This window comes from Stegostoma tigrinum, chromosome 1 (assembly GCF_030684315.1).
Source record: "Stegostoma tigrinum isolate sSteTig4 chromosome 1, sSteTig4.hap1, whole genome shotgun sequence".
Lineage (NCBI taxonomy): Eukaryota > Metazoa > Chordata > Chondrichthyes > Orectolobiformes > Stegostomatidae > Stegostoma > Stegostoma tigrinum.
This window is the reverse complement of record NC_081354.1, coordinates 131,575,065-131,591,362: the sequence shown is the minus strand read 5'-3', so window position 1 is coordinate 131,591,362 and position 16,298 is coordinate 131,575,065. Positions and strand designations below refer to the sequence as shown.

The 16,298-nt window shown below is 43.0% G+C and overlaps 1 protein-coding gene across 1 annotated transcript in view; it reads left to right on the top strand.

The window, feature by feature from the left end:
- Nucleotides 1-16,298, top strand: part of LOC125452996 (NAD(P) transhydrogenase, mitochondrial-like) — a 189,666-nt gene that overhangs the window by 108,425 nt on the left and 64,943 nt on the right. The window contains exon 17 of the mRNA XM_048532046.1: nt 4,696-4,855. Within this exon, the coding sequence (XP_048388003.1) occupies nt 4,696-4,855 (160 nt within the window). The remainder of the gene's footprint in view (nt 1-4,695; nt 4,856-16,298) is intronic.

Here is a 16,298-nt window from a genome sequence, read left to right as displayed (position 1 = left end):
CATAGGTCAGAGGCCAGGAATTCTTCAGTGAGTAACTAATATCCTGACTCCTTAGTTTCTCTCTACTATCTACAAGAGACAAGTAATGAATGTTATAGAATACTCTCCGCTTGCTCGGATGAATGTAGCTCCAGTAACAGTCAAGAATCTTGATACCATCCAGGATAAAGCAGCCTGCTTGATAGGCACTGCATTTCTCAAACATCCATTCCCTCCACCACTCAGCAGCAGCAGTCTGTACCATCTTGAAGATGCAGCACAGAAATTGCCCAGTGCTCCTTAGATAGCACCCTCTGAACTCAGGAACACTCGCATCTAGAAGGACAGGGAGTGAAGATATATAGGGGCAGCACCTCCTGTGAGTTCCCCTCCAAGCCATTCACCACCTTGACTTGGAAATATATCATTGTTCCTTCAGTGTTACTGGGCCAAAATCCTGGAACTCCCTCCCTAATGGCAAGGTGGGTCTCCCTGCAGCAATGGACTGTAGGGGTTGTAGGAAGTGACTCACTACCACTTCTCAGGGGCAACTGGTGATGTGCAATAAATGCTGGCCGACCTACTGATGTCCATGTCCTGTGAATAAATAAAGAAAAAGCAATATTTGTGAATACTGAGATTACAATATAAAATGGCTCATTTTGGCTTAAAAGCCTTGAGCAACAGGATGATTTAAACTCAGCAAAAAGAATGCCCACAACAATAGAACAGCTATTACCTGTAGCTAAGCAATAGAACTTACTATGCATCATTCTGTCAAGAAGGCCAAGTTACTAAAGACGTTGAATAAACAAGCTACCCTCAGCGGGAATCAAAATAGCCAGACCTTCTGGAAAAAAAACCTGGTTACCCTAATAAAAAAAATTACCTGAAGGAGCGGAGCCTAGAGCTAGAGTTCCTGGCAAGTGAGAATGAGAGAAGGAATGAGGGAGAAGGCAAGCTCACAGCTGGAGAAGCTTGACAAGGATTCAACGCACATTAAGACAGGGACCTGAGATGGATTGAAGCAGCTTGGTAGAGCTTGACTTGAGCTAGTTGTGAGGATTGTGGGAGAGTGTGTTGGGGACTAAAATACCCCTAACTCAGAGATAAGCTTTGATTTGCAAGATTATTCATTCTTAACTAGCGTCCCAGATTGAAGCTGAGGATGTGGAGACCTTAATAAAAACTGAAAGAATTGAAGATGCTGTAAATCAGAAACAAAAACAGAAATTGCTGGAAAAGCTCAGCAGGTCTGGCAGCATCTGTGGAGAGAAATCGGGGTTAACGTTTTGGGTCGAGTGACTCTTCCTCAGAACAGGAAGGGTCATTCCCACCAAAATGATTTTCTGCAGAAAGGAAAGATGTGGAAAAGGAAAGTATCACCAGCTCTGAGGAGAGAAATAACTGTTAGAGACAGGATGCCTTTAAACACTACTTGCAGCAAAGTTAAGACAATACCACAGTGCTGACCAAAGGCTTACTGACATGATTAAAGGTTCCTTTTATAAAGATTTACCTGCGGAATAAGTTGGTGAATCACAGCTGGGGTTGTACCAAGCTTTCCCAAATCAAGGGTAAGCCTATTACTTGGAAATAACTTGCTAGGTTCTGTGTCCCGAGGGTCTGAAGCATTTCACAAAGAATGGGGAAACAGCAAAACTATGCTCAGCTGCAAAGAGCCGAGGAAATCCCTAAATTCGGGGGGATGATAGGACAAGAAAGGATTACAGAGACTGAAGGAAAGGCAATAAGAACTGAGGAGGCCAGATAAGAGCCTACTGAGTTTCGGGCGGCCAGGATGGTGCCTGCTCAGTCTAAGAGGATGGACCCAGTATAAGTTTAGAAGCCAAGGCCTGGCCTGTAAAATTTAAAAAGAAGTGAAGGGGCTGAACCAGTGTTCTGGTTAGGAGATGCCTACTCTTGGGAATTATCTAGGAATTAAGAAGTTTCCCAAACCAGACTATAAGGGTGATGCCTTACCCAGTTAAAAGTTTCTTAGGGGAGTGCAGCAGTATTTAGAAGCTGCCTCTTGGCAAGAGTGTCTCAGAACACATGGGGCAGATTTTAAGGACCATTACAGCCCTGAGCTGAAAGGCAAGGGGACGTTAACACCCCCAAAGATTTGCTGCACTTACAGAAACAACGAGAAAATGAGATTGCCCACTAAATCATCACAGGGTCAGCTTCAAAACATGACCCATTGCTTTAACTTCTGAGTCCATTGAGGACAAAGTACAGAATCATCTGAGGAATAAAAGCCATTGACAGAGCACAAAAACAATGGTTTGTGGAAGCATCCATGAATGGGTTTAAAGCATTACAATGCAGCACATCAAAACAGGCACTTACACAGGTTAATAAAGTGTGATGAAGGGTCTAGGCCCAAAACGTCAGCTTTTGTGCTCCTGAGATGCTGCTTGGCCTGCTGTGTTCATCTAGCTTCACACTTTATTATCTTGGATTCTCCAGCATCTGCAGTTCCCATTATCACAGGCACTTACACAGGACTGCCTTAGGAGCAGACCCTGGACCTGTGAAATCTGAGTCCTCCACATGAGTCAGTGTGGAATTTGAACACCCCTCAACTACTAAAAGCCTTGTGAAGTCTGATAGTAATACAGTCTCTGAAACCTTGCATACAGCTATCAACGAATGGCCACCAGAGATGGGGGATAAAGTAAAGAACAAAGCTGGGGACTTTTTTGACAAAGGAAGGTGACTGACTGTACTAGATTCCTGCTTGACTGTCAGAATATGTGCAGAATGGATAAATATGTTTCTTTTTGCCTCACAGGGAAGCTCCATTCGGAGTCATGTTGTACCCACAACAGGCATGTTATTTTGTGAACTGTCAGTCAATACTTCCGAAAATGGACACCAATAAGTTGTTAAGTTGGATGATGTAAATCATGTGACTTTTGGCATTTGGACTATAGACAATATCAACTCTCTGCCAAATACCTATTTAAAATGGAGAGCGGTGAGGACACCTCACAGCCATTTGTGGAATTCACACATTGCAGTGTTTAAGAATGGGCCAATACCTAAGAACTGTGGAGTTTCCAGACTGCTTCACATGGGGTCAAATAGAAGACAGAACTCAATGACCATTATCAACTTCCCATTGTATCACAATGGACTCTGTCATCCAAACTAGACTGGGTGGGCCTCAGAGTAGTTAACCCACAACACAAAATGTGGAGTAAACATGAACACAGCACTTCATTTGCACCAGACCTTGTGAAAAGCCACATGGTGAGACAATCATTTTGTTTTGTCTGCGTTAAAAGATTGGTTAAGTGCTGTTTGCAGGCAGATCCAGCAAAGCCACTTTCTAGTCCGAAACATACTAATTGTGGACAGAAACGCAGCACATTCATTCTGTCCATGAGATTATTATTTTGATAAAGCTCCTTATTCTTCCTCACTTCTCAATTAATGTATTTGATGTCCATTGGCCCTTCTATGTTGGAGCTTTCATTTCCCACAAGCCTTGTGCTTTCTTTTTGCTTTCCATCTTTCTATTTCTATTCTCGTAGCTTTACATTAACTGGTTGCCCCTCTGTGTTCTCAGACATAGACGTGCTCTTGCTTGTTGCAGCTTACACCAGAGCTTACATTGATCAAATCTAAATGTACTTTCTGTGGCCTGAGGCAGAATATTCGCTCCGTTGTAAGAGCAAGAACAGACGTGGGCAAACACATAAATTAACATCACTGACTGGCATGCCAGGTTATTGGCATTGTACCACCTCTGGGCTATTTTCCACCCACAAGACTCTGTGATGTCTGTAATATGTGTGGCCTCCTGGTTCCAGTGCAGGCAAGCCAGTGCTGCAAACTGCCACAGTTTTCCCTCCACAATGGTGTCCTAGCAGTTATTGACAATTCTGAATTCAAAATTTGGAATTTAAAATTGCTTGGAAATGCCCTCTTTTTTTAAAAATCTGGAATAGTAAGTTGCAGCTCCTTCTATAGTTGGCGGCCTCCTGTTGGACCTCAGCTTCCAATCCATTTCTACCATCATTAGTAGAAGTATGAGTGCCCAATGACAATTTCAGTGAAAATCCTGCTGGGTGACTGTTCCTGACACAGTGCTGGCTCAGGAGAGCCATTTACTCCCAAAATCCTACCCCAAAACCCCCAAATCTCCCTTTGTTTATACAATAAAGGAGTCAAAAAATATCCTGGCTTTCAGAGCATTTTGCGACATAATTTTTACGTCACCTTCTTAGAAACTTGCATTATTTTATCATTTAAGAGACTTTAGCAAATGTGAGTCTTAAGGAATACAAGTACAAAGAGTATTTCCACAAAATGATCTGATTCGATACAATGAAAATTGAGACATTTTCTGTCTTCTGCTTCCTTTTGTTTTTAGAAGGTTAAAAATGTCTTATTTCCTCTCCCTGTAAGGAATCTGGAAATACATTCGTCAGACCAGTTTTAGGCAAATTATCATGGAATAAGTACATGATGTTGCAGTTATTAAAATTTACCACAGGGAGACGGGCTACTGTTGCTGAAAATATCCCAGTGCACTTATTAACAGGCAGTTTTTCCTCTTTTTAAAGTCTCTATTGTATCAACTGTTTTGTTATCCACAAAATTCTTGTAAAGTCACTAAGTAAATTCCTGTGTTGTAATGAAACAGCAAAGGAGGAAGTGAATCAAAAGTGACAACACTTATTACATCAAGCTTTTTACCTATAGGCCATGAACCGCTCTCTGGTTAACGTGATTGTCGGTAGTTACGGCACTTCATCTACTGGCATTGGTAAACCCATGGCAATCACAGGCACTCACACTGAAGTCAGTGTGGATCAAACAGTTGAGATGATCAGAGAGGCCAAAGATATCATCATTACTCCAGGTCAGTGCTTAGATGAAAAATATTTGTTTTTTGTCTGAGGATGCTTTAAGAGGAAACTTGGGATTTAGTGTTGGCTTTGGAGGTTTGAAATTCCTGTGGTCGATGATTATGCTATTGGGTGACCTTTTGTAGCTGTCATTCCTGGGTTGTATAGAAATACCATGTGTTACTGTGTAAGAGATTTTTCCAAATGGCAATGCTTATTTTGAATAAAGTTGCACATGATGTTAAGCATGTTGGGTTTGCCCCATTTTCTGTGGTTTCACTCTGAATTCCTTCAAAGGCATCCAAAGACAAAATAGTTTTCAGTTTTGACTTTGATTGAATGTTTATCTTCTGTAAAAACATCACGAGGCTGGATTTAATGTACGATGATGAGTCTCAAAACTGGTTAGAAAACAGGTGAGAGGCACATATTGATCCTTCAGGAAGTCCTAAACAGGTTAAGTACGGTGTCTAGGGTGTCCCCTGGGATTTTGGACCCTAATAGGAGATATACCTCCCCCCTAGGATGTTCCGAACAATCTTCACTGCTGGCAACATCTCCGTCATCCCTGGTACTCCACATATTGCCGCAGAGTCTTTGGCTTGTAGCTGGACCCTTGGACACATGTGACTGATGGAAGGATGGAGTGGATGGGTAGAAGACAAAGTCACAGGTAGATGCTTATCAGAGATTGAAGGTAAGGCAGGGAGGTCAGAGGCAGGGGCAGCACTATGAATTTCAATGTCTACAACCCATACTCCTCTTCCCTGCCCTTGCTGATCGGCTACAGGATAGAAGGGACCCCATCAGTAAGCCAGTGGCAAATCTGGCAGGGTTGCTAGGTGACCATTTGAATGTATTCCTGGGAAATCTGTGCATCTCCCATTAATCTGCCAGCCACAGGTAAATAACAGTGGGTTTAGTTGGTGGTCGAGCCAGCCTCTGGGTGCTGGCCTCCACAGGACCTGGCCCTCGTTGTGTTGGGAAACTGGAGGCCAATTTTGAAATTCTTGTTCATTCTTTCACAAGGCTCTTAAGGAGTCAGATTATTCCCCTGGTGTTGAACCCACTTTGGCCAAAACAATTGCATTGGGATGAGGGTCAGGAGACTAGTACACAGGCTGGCCTTGTAACTTATGTCCCTGTTTACCTAATTCCTGACTTTGCCAGGGTCTCTTGATCAGCGTCCATTACAGCACTTGCTCTACATCGTCAATATTTCCCTCTTCAGCAAGCGAGCCAAAGTGAGCAAGCAAAATTTTCACATCAGCCCCTTTCTGCCTCTGACTTAGTTGAGGGAGGTTTACCATCATAGATTGACATGTAGCCTCTCCCACAAGTAAGTGCGTCCAGCCACCATATTTCCGACGGAGTTAGGCCAAGTTAAATTCCCGCCAGGAATCCTGGAATACAATCAACAATTTCCTTTGGAACTGTGTCAGTTAGTCACCACAACTCTTACCTCCAGAGTTTCCAGCATCTTCCAGTAAGGATATGGTCGGCCATATTGGGAAGCCCCCAGAAGAAATGACCATGCATAATAATACAAGGAATAGGAGATAGGAAGTCCAGCAGCAGCTGTACAAACGAAAAAATATTTGTAAAATCTCTTATAATCCATGCTTAAGGATAGTTCAGACCTCTACTGAAGAATAGCATTCTCAACTGGAAGAGTCAACTGGAAATTGCAATCTCAACTGATGTTTACATTTCAATTGTCATGTTCAGTTGATATTTATCACTCAAATAATGTCACTAAGTCAGATTGTTTGGTAAATACTGCATTGCTGTTTGTTAACTTTGCTGCGCATAAACTGACTGCCTTGTTTCTTATGTTCTGAGAGTGCATCGGTTTCAAAAAGCACTCATTTTGTTTGTGAAGTGCTGAAATGTTGAGTTTATGTAAGTGCGATACAAATATATGCCGTTTTCAGTTTCCACTTGAGGTCTTAGTTTTCTTATTTTTAACCAATCCATCCATCTAATACTGAGGAAATATGATTATGCTACTTTGTTGCTTTTTTTGTAGCCAACTAATCAAATATTAAATCAAGTGAGTGAGAACCAGTTTTAGGCGCATATTGAATGGCTGAGGTTTCACTCAAGAATTAGGTTTGCATCTGACCCAGACTCCACGATAGAACAACCTTCAGGACCTTGCTTTACGCTACTCAGGGGTTTATCGCAAGTGCTGTCCCCAAGTGATTTCAAAATGTTATTACTAATGCTGTTAGCGTGAACAGACAGTTAGTTGTTAGTAGCGGTTTTCCCCTAATGTGAAAATCTAAACATTACACAGCTAATTGGTATTTTACACATTCATGCATGTGTATAAATGGGGGTTGGTTAGCCCAATTGCTAGACAGCTGGTTTTCAGTAGAGCGATGCCAACAATGTGAGTTCAGTTCCCCCACGGCTGAAGTTATCACAAAGGACTCTCCCCTTTTCACTCTCTCCCTTGCGTGAGGTGTTGTGACTTTTAGTTTAAACCACCACTAATTGTCCCTCTCTAACAGGAGAGCAGTGCCTATGGCCTGCTCAGACTATGGCAAATTTACCCATTACCTTTACATGTGTATAAACTCAAACTCCATCTTTTGCAAAAGACAACATGAAGCAGCAGGTTAACTCAAATGATAGAATCACAGAAAAGTCTGACACTCCCAGCCGCATAACTGATCCTAAAACTGTTCTTCTTGAGAAATCAAGCATCTTGAATTCAGGAAGGTAACATGAACAGGGTGAGCAGAGTCAAAAACATAATAGCCTGCTCCTGCCCGACCAATCGTCTCAGCCTGCTCCTGCCCCACCGAACGACCAATCGTCTCAGCCTGCTCCTGCCCCACCGAACTCATCTCCACCTATCTGGACTCCATTTTCTCCCCTTTGGTCCAGGAACCCCCCACCTACGTCCGTGACACCACCCACGCCCTTCACCTCCTCCAGGACTTCCAATTCCCTGGCCCCCAACACCTCATCTTCACCATGGACGTCCAGTCCCTATACACCTGCATTCCGCATGCAGATGGCCTCAAGGCCCTCCGCTTCTTCCTGTCCCGCAGGCCCGACCAGTCCCCCTCCACCGACACCCTCATCCGCCTAGCCGAACTCGTCCTCACCCTCAACAACTTCTCTTTTGACTCCTCCCACTTCCTGCAGACTAAGGGGGTGGCCATGGGCACCCGCATGGGCCCCAGCTATGCCTGCCTCTTTGTAGGTTACGTGGAACAGTCCCTCTTCCGCACCTACACAGGCCCCAAACCCCACCTCTTCCTCCGGTACATTGATGACTGTATCGGCGCCGCCTCTTGCTCCCCAGAGGAGCTCGAACAGTTCATCCACTTCACCAACACCTTCCACCCCAACCTTCAGTTCACCTGGGCCATCTCCAGCACATCCCTCACCTTCCTGGACCTCTCAGTCTCCATCTCAGGCAACCAGCTTGTAACTGATGTCCATTTCAAGCCCACCGACTCCCACAGCTACCTAGAATACACCTCCTCCCACCTACCCTCCTGCAAAAATTCCATCCCCTATTCCCAATTCCTCTGCCTCCGCCGCATCTGCTCCCACGACAAGACATTCCACTCCCGCACATCCCAGATGTCCAAATTCTTCAAGGACCGCAACTTTCCCCCCACAGTGATCGAGAATGCCCTCGACCGCGTCTCCCGTATTTCCCGCAACACGTTTCTCACACCCCGCCCCTGCCACAACCGCCCTAAGAGGATCCCCCTCGTTCTCACACACCACCCCACCAACCTCCGGATACAACGCATCATCCTCCGACACTTTCGCCATTTACAATCCGACCCCACCACCCAAGACATTTTTCCATCCCCACCCCTGTCTGCTTTCCGGAGAGACCACTCTCTCCGTGACTCCCTTGTTCGTTCCACACTGCCCTCCAACCCCACCACACCCGGCACCTTCCCTTGCAACCGCAGGAAATGCTACACTTGCCCCCACACCTCCCCCCTCACCCCTATCCCAGGCCCCAAGATGATATTCCACATTAAGCAGAGGTTCACCTGCACATCTGCCAATGTGGTATACTGCATCCACTGTACCCGGTGTGGCTTCCTCTACATTGGGGAAACCAAGCGGAGGCTTGGAGACTGCTTTGCAGAACACCTCCGGTCAGTTTGCAACAAACTACTGCACCTCCCAGTCGCTACCATTTCCACTCCCGCTCCCATTCTTTAGATGACATGTCCATCATGGGCCTCCTGCACTGCCACAATGATGCCACCCGAAGGTTGCAGGAACAGCAACTCATATTCCGCCTGGGAACCCTGCAGCCTAATGGTATCAATGTGGACTTCACCAGTTTCAAAATCTCCCCTTCCCCAACTGCATCCCAAAACCAGCCCAGTTCGTCCCCTCCCCCCACTGCACCACACAACCAGCCCAGCTCTTCCCCTCCACCCACTGCATCCCAAAACCAGTCCAACCTGTCTCCGCCTCCCTAACCTGTTCTTTCTCTCACCCATCCCTTCCTCCCACCCCAAGCCGCATCCCCATCTACCTACTAACCTCATCCCACCTCCTTGACCTGTCCGTCTTCCCTGGACTGACCTATCCCCTCCCTACCTCCCCACCTATACTCTCCTCTCCACTTATCTTCTTTTCTCTCCATCTTCGGTCCGCCTCCCCCTCTCTCCCTATTTATTCCAGAACCCTCACCCCATCCCCCTCTCTGATGAAGGGTCTAGGCCCGAAACGTCAGCTTTTGTGCTCCTGAGATGCTGCTGGGCCTGCAGTGTTCATCCAGCCTCACATTTTGTTGTCAAAAACATAATAATGTGCCTTCATCTCAATCTTCAATTGCACTATTTACTGAAAATTTTTAAAACATTTGAAATATTGTTTTGATAAACATAGAGAACTGTAAGTGAGTGAGTAATCTTAACTGAATGTTGAAAATGTCCTCACCTATGAAGTTGAAATGATTGGAGAATATGATAAATAGTTGTACTTTAAATGTAACTAAGTATCCACTGTTTGTATTGGCACACCATTTGAAGTTCAGCTTTGGGTTAGGCACAGAGTTGTTGACTATGAGTTGTCTGAAGGACCACTTGTAGACTGTGAATCAGACATGCCTACAGATGGCTTATGTTTGGCCTTCATCTTGGTTGAGTTTTTTTTCCTATATTGATTCTTTAACCCATTATATTGTTAACCAATTTGGATGAGATGAGAATAACAGGCAAAAATTGTGTGTTCATTCAGACTTTTGATCCCCAAATTGTAAGTAAACCTTTTCAGATTAGAACCTCATTAATACTGATTAATCTTTATACCAATTAAGTGATGCTATCGTATTCAAGATATTCAACGCTACAGTGGTTTCAGTGGAAGATATGCTGTTGCGCCAATATGCATCACAGAATGTGAGGACGCCAATTTGAGGCATGGTCAGTTCTGTATTAGTTGGTCTTGACAGTTAGGGAAATGAGAAAGAGCGCTTTCTATAGAGAAGAAACACAAGCAACGTTAATTAAGTCATGACTTCCCTTATTTATTCTGGTGACCTCAAAATCAAACAAAAGCATCACCATATGGGATAATAAAATGTGAGGCTGGATGAACACAGCAGGCCCAGCAGCATCTCAGGAGCACAAAAGCTTCACCATATGGGACCTTATTTTCTTTGATAATTTTATCAGCAAAGAAACAGAAAGAGCAATATGAATGCATTAACCATGTATTTGTTCACAGACTTTGGGGATGACGCTCACTCAAATGAAGGTTTGGAAATTTAGCAGGAATCAATGTTTTTCTTGTTAAGGATTTATTACTTGAGCAACTTGTACAAAGTTACGCAGGAAGATATAAGTGAAAAGATGAATTTTGAACTCCAGATCAGACATGTTTTAGCTCATTAAATGAAAAGTACAATTTGAGTGTCACTGCAGCATTGCAGTGTATTGGAATGTTTAGTGCAGCAATGTTTTTTGGCATAAGATTATAGCAGCAGTTATTAGGAACTTCAGTTCAGCAGGAGATTGCAGCTTATGCTAACAAGGGACATCGGATGTACAGGAGCTACCAGAATAAACAATTGTAAATAATGATTAAAAGAGAGAGAGTTACAAGATAGCACAATGAGGGTTCAGTGAATGATGGAGGTCAGAGACAGCAGGGACTCCTTTGGAAGGAAGCTCCTTTTGCAATGTTAGAACAGTTGTCAGGATTTAAAACACTTATTATTCACTTTGACCTATGAATTAAAAGTGAACAAATTGATGATTTGACTTTGATTTAATTTGTTGTTGCTTGGACCTAAGTATAGTGAAAAGCTTTGTTTGCAAGTAGTACAGGCAGATCATAGTAAGTAAGGACTTACAGAGTAAGACATACAGGTTACATTGCATAGGAGGAGTGTGAAGCAAGATCAACATTAACAAGATCAACATTACTTGAAGTTAGAGAATCCATTCATCAGTCTAATATTGAATCAAAGGTTGGAGTGCTTAACTATGCCAGTTTATTTATATCAGTGATTACAAGTTCAAAATAGTTGCAGAAAATTAAAATAGCTAAAAAAAATTACACTTTTAACTTTTTGAGAACAAAAGCTAAAATAATAATATAAGAAACAGCTACTTTATTACTATTATTTATTACTCTACTTCCAGCAAATAAATATTGAGCATTAGAATTCTCAAATATGTTAGAACCAGCTGTGCAGTCATCTGAGGTGGCCATTCCTGTGGATTGCTAACTCTGCCTCTCAAGTTCACTTCAGGCTCCCGATAATTAACCAGATTCTACCTACAGATGCTGGTTCCAGTTTTCATCAGCCCTTGATTGCAGTGCTTGTGTCTCTCCCCCCCCCACCCCCACCCCATAGCAACAGTGTCAGCTTTTCATGAATTAAGCAAGACCCCTTGGATAATTAAAACAGTGCATGGGACATCGATGTAGAAGTCTCACTTCCATTGACAACATATCCCATTTTTGTCAGCAGAAGGTGGGCAACAATTCACCCAGGTTGGAAAAACCAAACTCGAGAGGGATTTGAACATTGTGCTGAGTTCAAACAGACTTCATTTTGGCCTGACCCACAATATGGGAGGCAGAAATTGACAGAGTAAACATAAATAGGACATATAAGGACTCTGTCTAAGCTTCATGATCTGAAGCATTTTATATTACCCATTCTTTCGAGATGAAATAAAAACTAAGATTAAGCCTTGTTGAGAGTTAAATAAAGCCCTCTGCTGGAATAGTTTGACAGATCATCCGATGTAGGTGGGAAAAGAAAATGCTATCTTCTTGCAGTTTCAGTAACAGTCTTTGTTGACATATTGCATGGGACGTTATTGTGTCAATATGAATGCTTGGCTGAGTTTCAAGAGCATCAATTATATCAGGAGAAGCTTCTGAATTCACAGTTTAAAGGACTGTAACAGGATTAAATATATTTGACGTAGGGTCTGAATAGAAATTTGTATTCAGAAGAGATTAAAGCCATTTGAGATTAAAGATGTTCTAAAGAGTTTCGTGAATGCCAGTTTTTAACAACATCTAATGTCAATGAACTGTCATAGATTGTTAGAAATTTAACTTTTCATATCCACATGACTCCTGAGGTCTGCCGATAATTGATGCTGGTTGAGGGTTATGGAGGTAGGGTGGGTAATATGAAAGGGGCTGGGTATGCCTTGGTGAATGAATTGACATGGAAAGGGGTTGGGTGGGAGGTGAAAGGCCAGAAAACCATAAGATACAGGAACAGAATCAGGTCATTTGGCCCAGTGAGACAGCTCTGCTATTTGACAATGGCTGATCTATTTCTCAGCTTCATCTCTCTTCTCCCTGTAACTTTTGATCCCTTTATTAATCAAGAACCTATCTATCTCTGTCATAAATACCCTCAATGATTTTTCCACAGAAAGCTGTGGACGCCATGATTTCCACAAATTCACCATCCTCTGGCTAAAAAAAATTCCTGTCTTCTCAGTTATCAAGAGTCATCCTTTCACTCTGAAGCTGTGCCTTGGGTCTCGAGTCTCTCATATGAGTGGAAATATTTTCTCCACATCCACTGTATCCAGGCCTGTCAGTATTCTTCAGTTTCAATCAGATCTCCCATCATCCTTCTAAACTCTGTCGAGTACAGATCAAGCCTTCATCCCTGGGATCATTCTCTTGAACCTCCTTTGGACACCCTCCAAGGCCAGCATATTATTCCTTAGATACAGGGCCCATAACTGCTACAATATTCCAAATTTGGCTTGACCAGAGCCTTATACCGCCTCAGCAGTACATCTCTGCTGTTGTCTTCTAAGCTTCTTGAATTGAATGCAAACATTGCAATTACCTTCCTAAATGCCAACTGAATTTGCATGTTAACCTTAAGAGAATCCTGAATTAAGACTCCTAAACCCCTTTATGCCCCTCCACTTCCTTAAAAGTATCTGTCCCTCCACTTATCTTTGTGACATCTACAAACTTTAACAACAGTGCCCTAAGTTCCTTTGTCCAGATTGTTAATGCGTAACGTGAATAGTTGTGGTCCCAATACTAACCCGTATGGAGCTTCACTAGTCACCAGTTCCAGTCTTGAAAACTACCTCTTTACCTCCACTCTCTGCTGTCTGCCAGTCTGTAACCCTCTATGCATGCCAGTACTTTGCCCCTGAGACTATAAGACTCATCTTATTTAGAAGCGTCCTGTGCAGCACCTTGTTCTGGAAATCCAACTAGATCACATCCACTGCCTCTCCTTTGTCTAACTTAATCATTAGCTCCTCAAAGAATTCTAAGAGATTTGTTAGGCATGACCTCCCCTTGACAAAGCTGTGCTGATTCAACCCTATTTTAGCATGCATTTTTACATATTCTTCAATCTTATCCTTAATAATGGACTGTAAAATCTTACCAATAACCAAAGTCAGGCTAACCAGCCTATAGTTTCCTGTCTTCTGCTTCCCCTCCCCCCACCCACGTAAGCAGGTTTTTTCAGTCCTGCGACACCTTCCCTGACTTCAGTGATTCCTGAAAGATTGCCACCAATGCCTCTACGATCTCCTCAATGATCTCCTTCAGAACTCTGGGTGTGGTCCACCTGGTCTGGGGGATTTATTCACATTCAGGCCTTTCAGATTCACCAGCAACTTCTCCTTGGTGCTGGCCACTACACTCAGCTCTGCCCCCGATCTCTTAAAGTTTGATATGGTATTGATGTCTTACGCCATGAAGACTGTTGCAAAGTACCTATTCAGTTCTTCCGTCTTAATTCCCCATTACTACTTCTCTGGTCTCATTTTACAGTGGCCCAGTGTTTTTTGGAGCAGCCTGTGGTACATCCCATTAGGGAACAGGCAATTCTGGATGTGCAATGAGGCAGACTTGATAAGGGAGGTTAAGGTGAAGAAACCCCAAGCGGGGAGTGACCAGAATATGATGGAATTCACCTGGCAGTTTGAGGGGGAGAATCTGGACTCAGGTGTGACGGCATTACAATTGAGTAAAGGTAATTGGAAAGATATGCCACTCTCTTACCTTTTCTATATCTAATTAAACTCTTATAATCTTGTTTTATATTACTAGTTTGCTTACCCTCATATTTCATCTTCACCCCCCTTATTGTTTTTTTAGTTATCTTCTGCTGGTTTTTAAATGCCTCCCAATCCACTAATGTTAACCACGCTGTATGCTTTTTCCTTTGCTTGTGTACTGTCCCTGACTTCCATGTCAGCCATGGTTGCCTCCCCTTAGTATGTTTCTTCTCCATTGAGATGAATTTCAGCTGAGCTTCCTGAATTCCCTGCAGAAACTCCTGCTTTTGCTGCTGCACTGTCTTCCCTGCTGGGCTCCCTTCCAATCAGCTGGTCAGCTCCTCTCTCATATCTTTCTAGTTACCTTTACTCAATTGTAATGCCGTCACATCTGAGTCCAAATTCTCCCCCTCAAACTGCCGGGTGAATTCTATCATATTATGGTCACTCCCCCCTTGGGGTTTCTTCACCTTAACCTCCCTAATCAAGTCTGCCTCATTACACATCCAGAATTGCCTGTTCCCTAATGGGATGTACCATAGACTGCTCCAAAAAACACTTGTAGACATTTCACAAATTCCTTTTCTTGGCATTTGCTGCTAACCTGATCTTCCCAGTCTATGTGCGTCTTGATGTCCCCCATAATTATTGTAATAATGTCTTCTTTACATGCCTTTTCTATCTTCTTATTTATTTTTTTCTCCCTGCATCCTGACTGCTGCTGGGAGGCCTGTACATACTCCCATCAGGGTCTTTTTAATTTGAAGTTCCTCAACTCTACCCACACAGATTCTATGGCCTTCCACTCCATATTACTTCTTGCTTTTGGTTTAATTTCACTTCTTACTAACAAGGCAACCTCGCCCCTTCTGCCCATCTGACTGTCATTTTGATAGGATGTGTATCTTTGAATATTTAGTTCCCAACCCTGATTCCCTTGTAGCCACATCTCTGTGACACCCACAATATGATTCCTGCCGATTTCAATCAGCAAGAATAGCTCGTTTACTGTTTTGTATACTGTGCCATTTAGGTACAACACCCTCAGCCCTGCATTGTCCACCCCCCTTCTCAGAGTTGTCCCCATGCCTGATGTGCCTGAAGTTAGATTCCTGGTTAGATTTCAATAATCTCTGATTTATTGCATATTCTGGAAACTTCACTGGCCCCCTCCCGTCCCATCCTCCAAAATTATTAAGGGGAAGTAACAGATTTTTTAGAACTGGGAATGAGCTTCCACAAGAAGACTGAATCATGCCCTCTGTCTATGCCATCTCAGTCTCCATGCCAGTCTAGGATCTGCCTCTGGAACAAAAGGCTTTTTTCTAGACCTGTTCCCACCTCTGTTACTTCAGGGAGAAAATTGGGTCTCATAATACGTTTAAACTGAGGTGGATCTGCTGAGTCAGGAAATTTCTTAACTCCTCTTGGTAGCAACAGTGCAGCCTTCTATGATCTCCAATATGCAAAATGTTTATACCTCTTGTTTCATTAGTGTACTGAATGTTCTATCCCTGAAGTCTTTGCCTACAGAGAAAACACTTTTTTTTTGTCTTACATTCATCAGGGCATCTTGCAGGAAATACCAAAGTAAAAAGAAAACAGCATTTATGTGAGTGGAGTATGTTAATTAATTTTCAAACACACACTGACTAGTAGAGGTGTTTGCCATTAATAATGCATTGGTTAATGATTACTGACAGTTAACTGCCGAACTTTGTTCAAATTTTAAATGAAAAGGTTGATTCTGAATAACCAAGGCATTGCCCTCTGAAATGAATCAGAGAATGGCTATTACCTATTTTGCTGAGTTGAAAAAGATGTAGATTGTGCACACCTTCTTTCTGTCTACAAAGAACAGTGTTCTATGTATTAATATTTGCAACCTCTAGTTCACACAAGTACCTACATTGCAAACCTGATGCAAATCCTGAATTGATTGTGA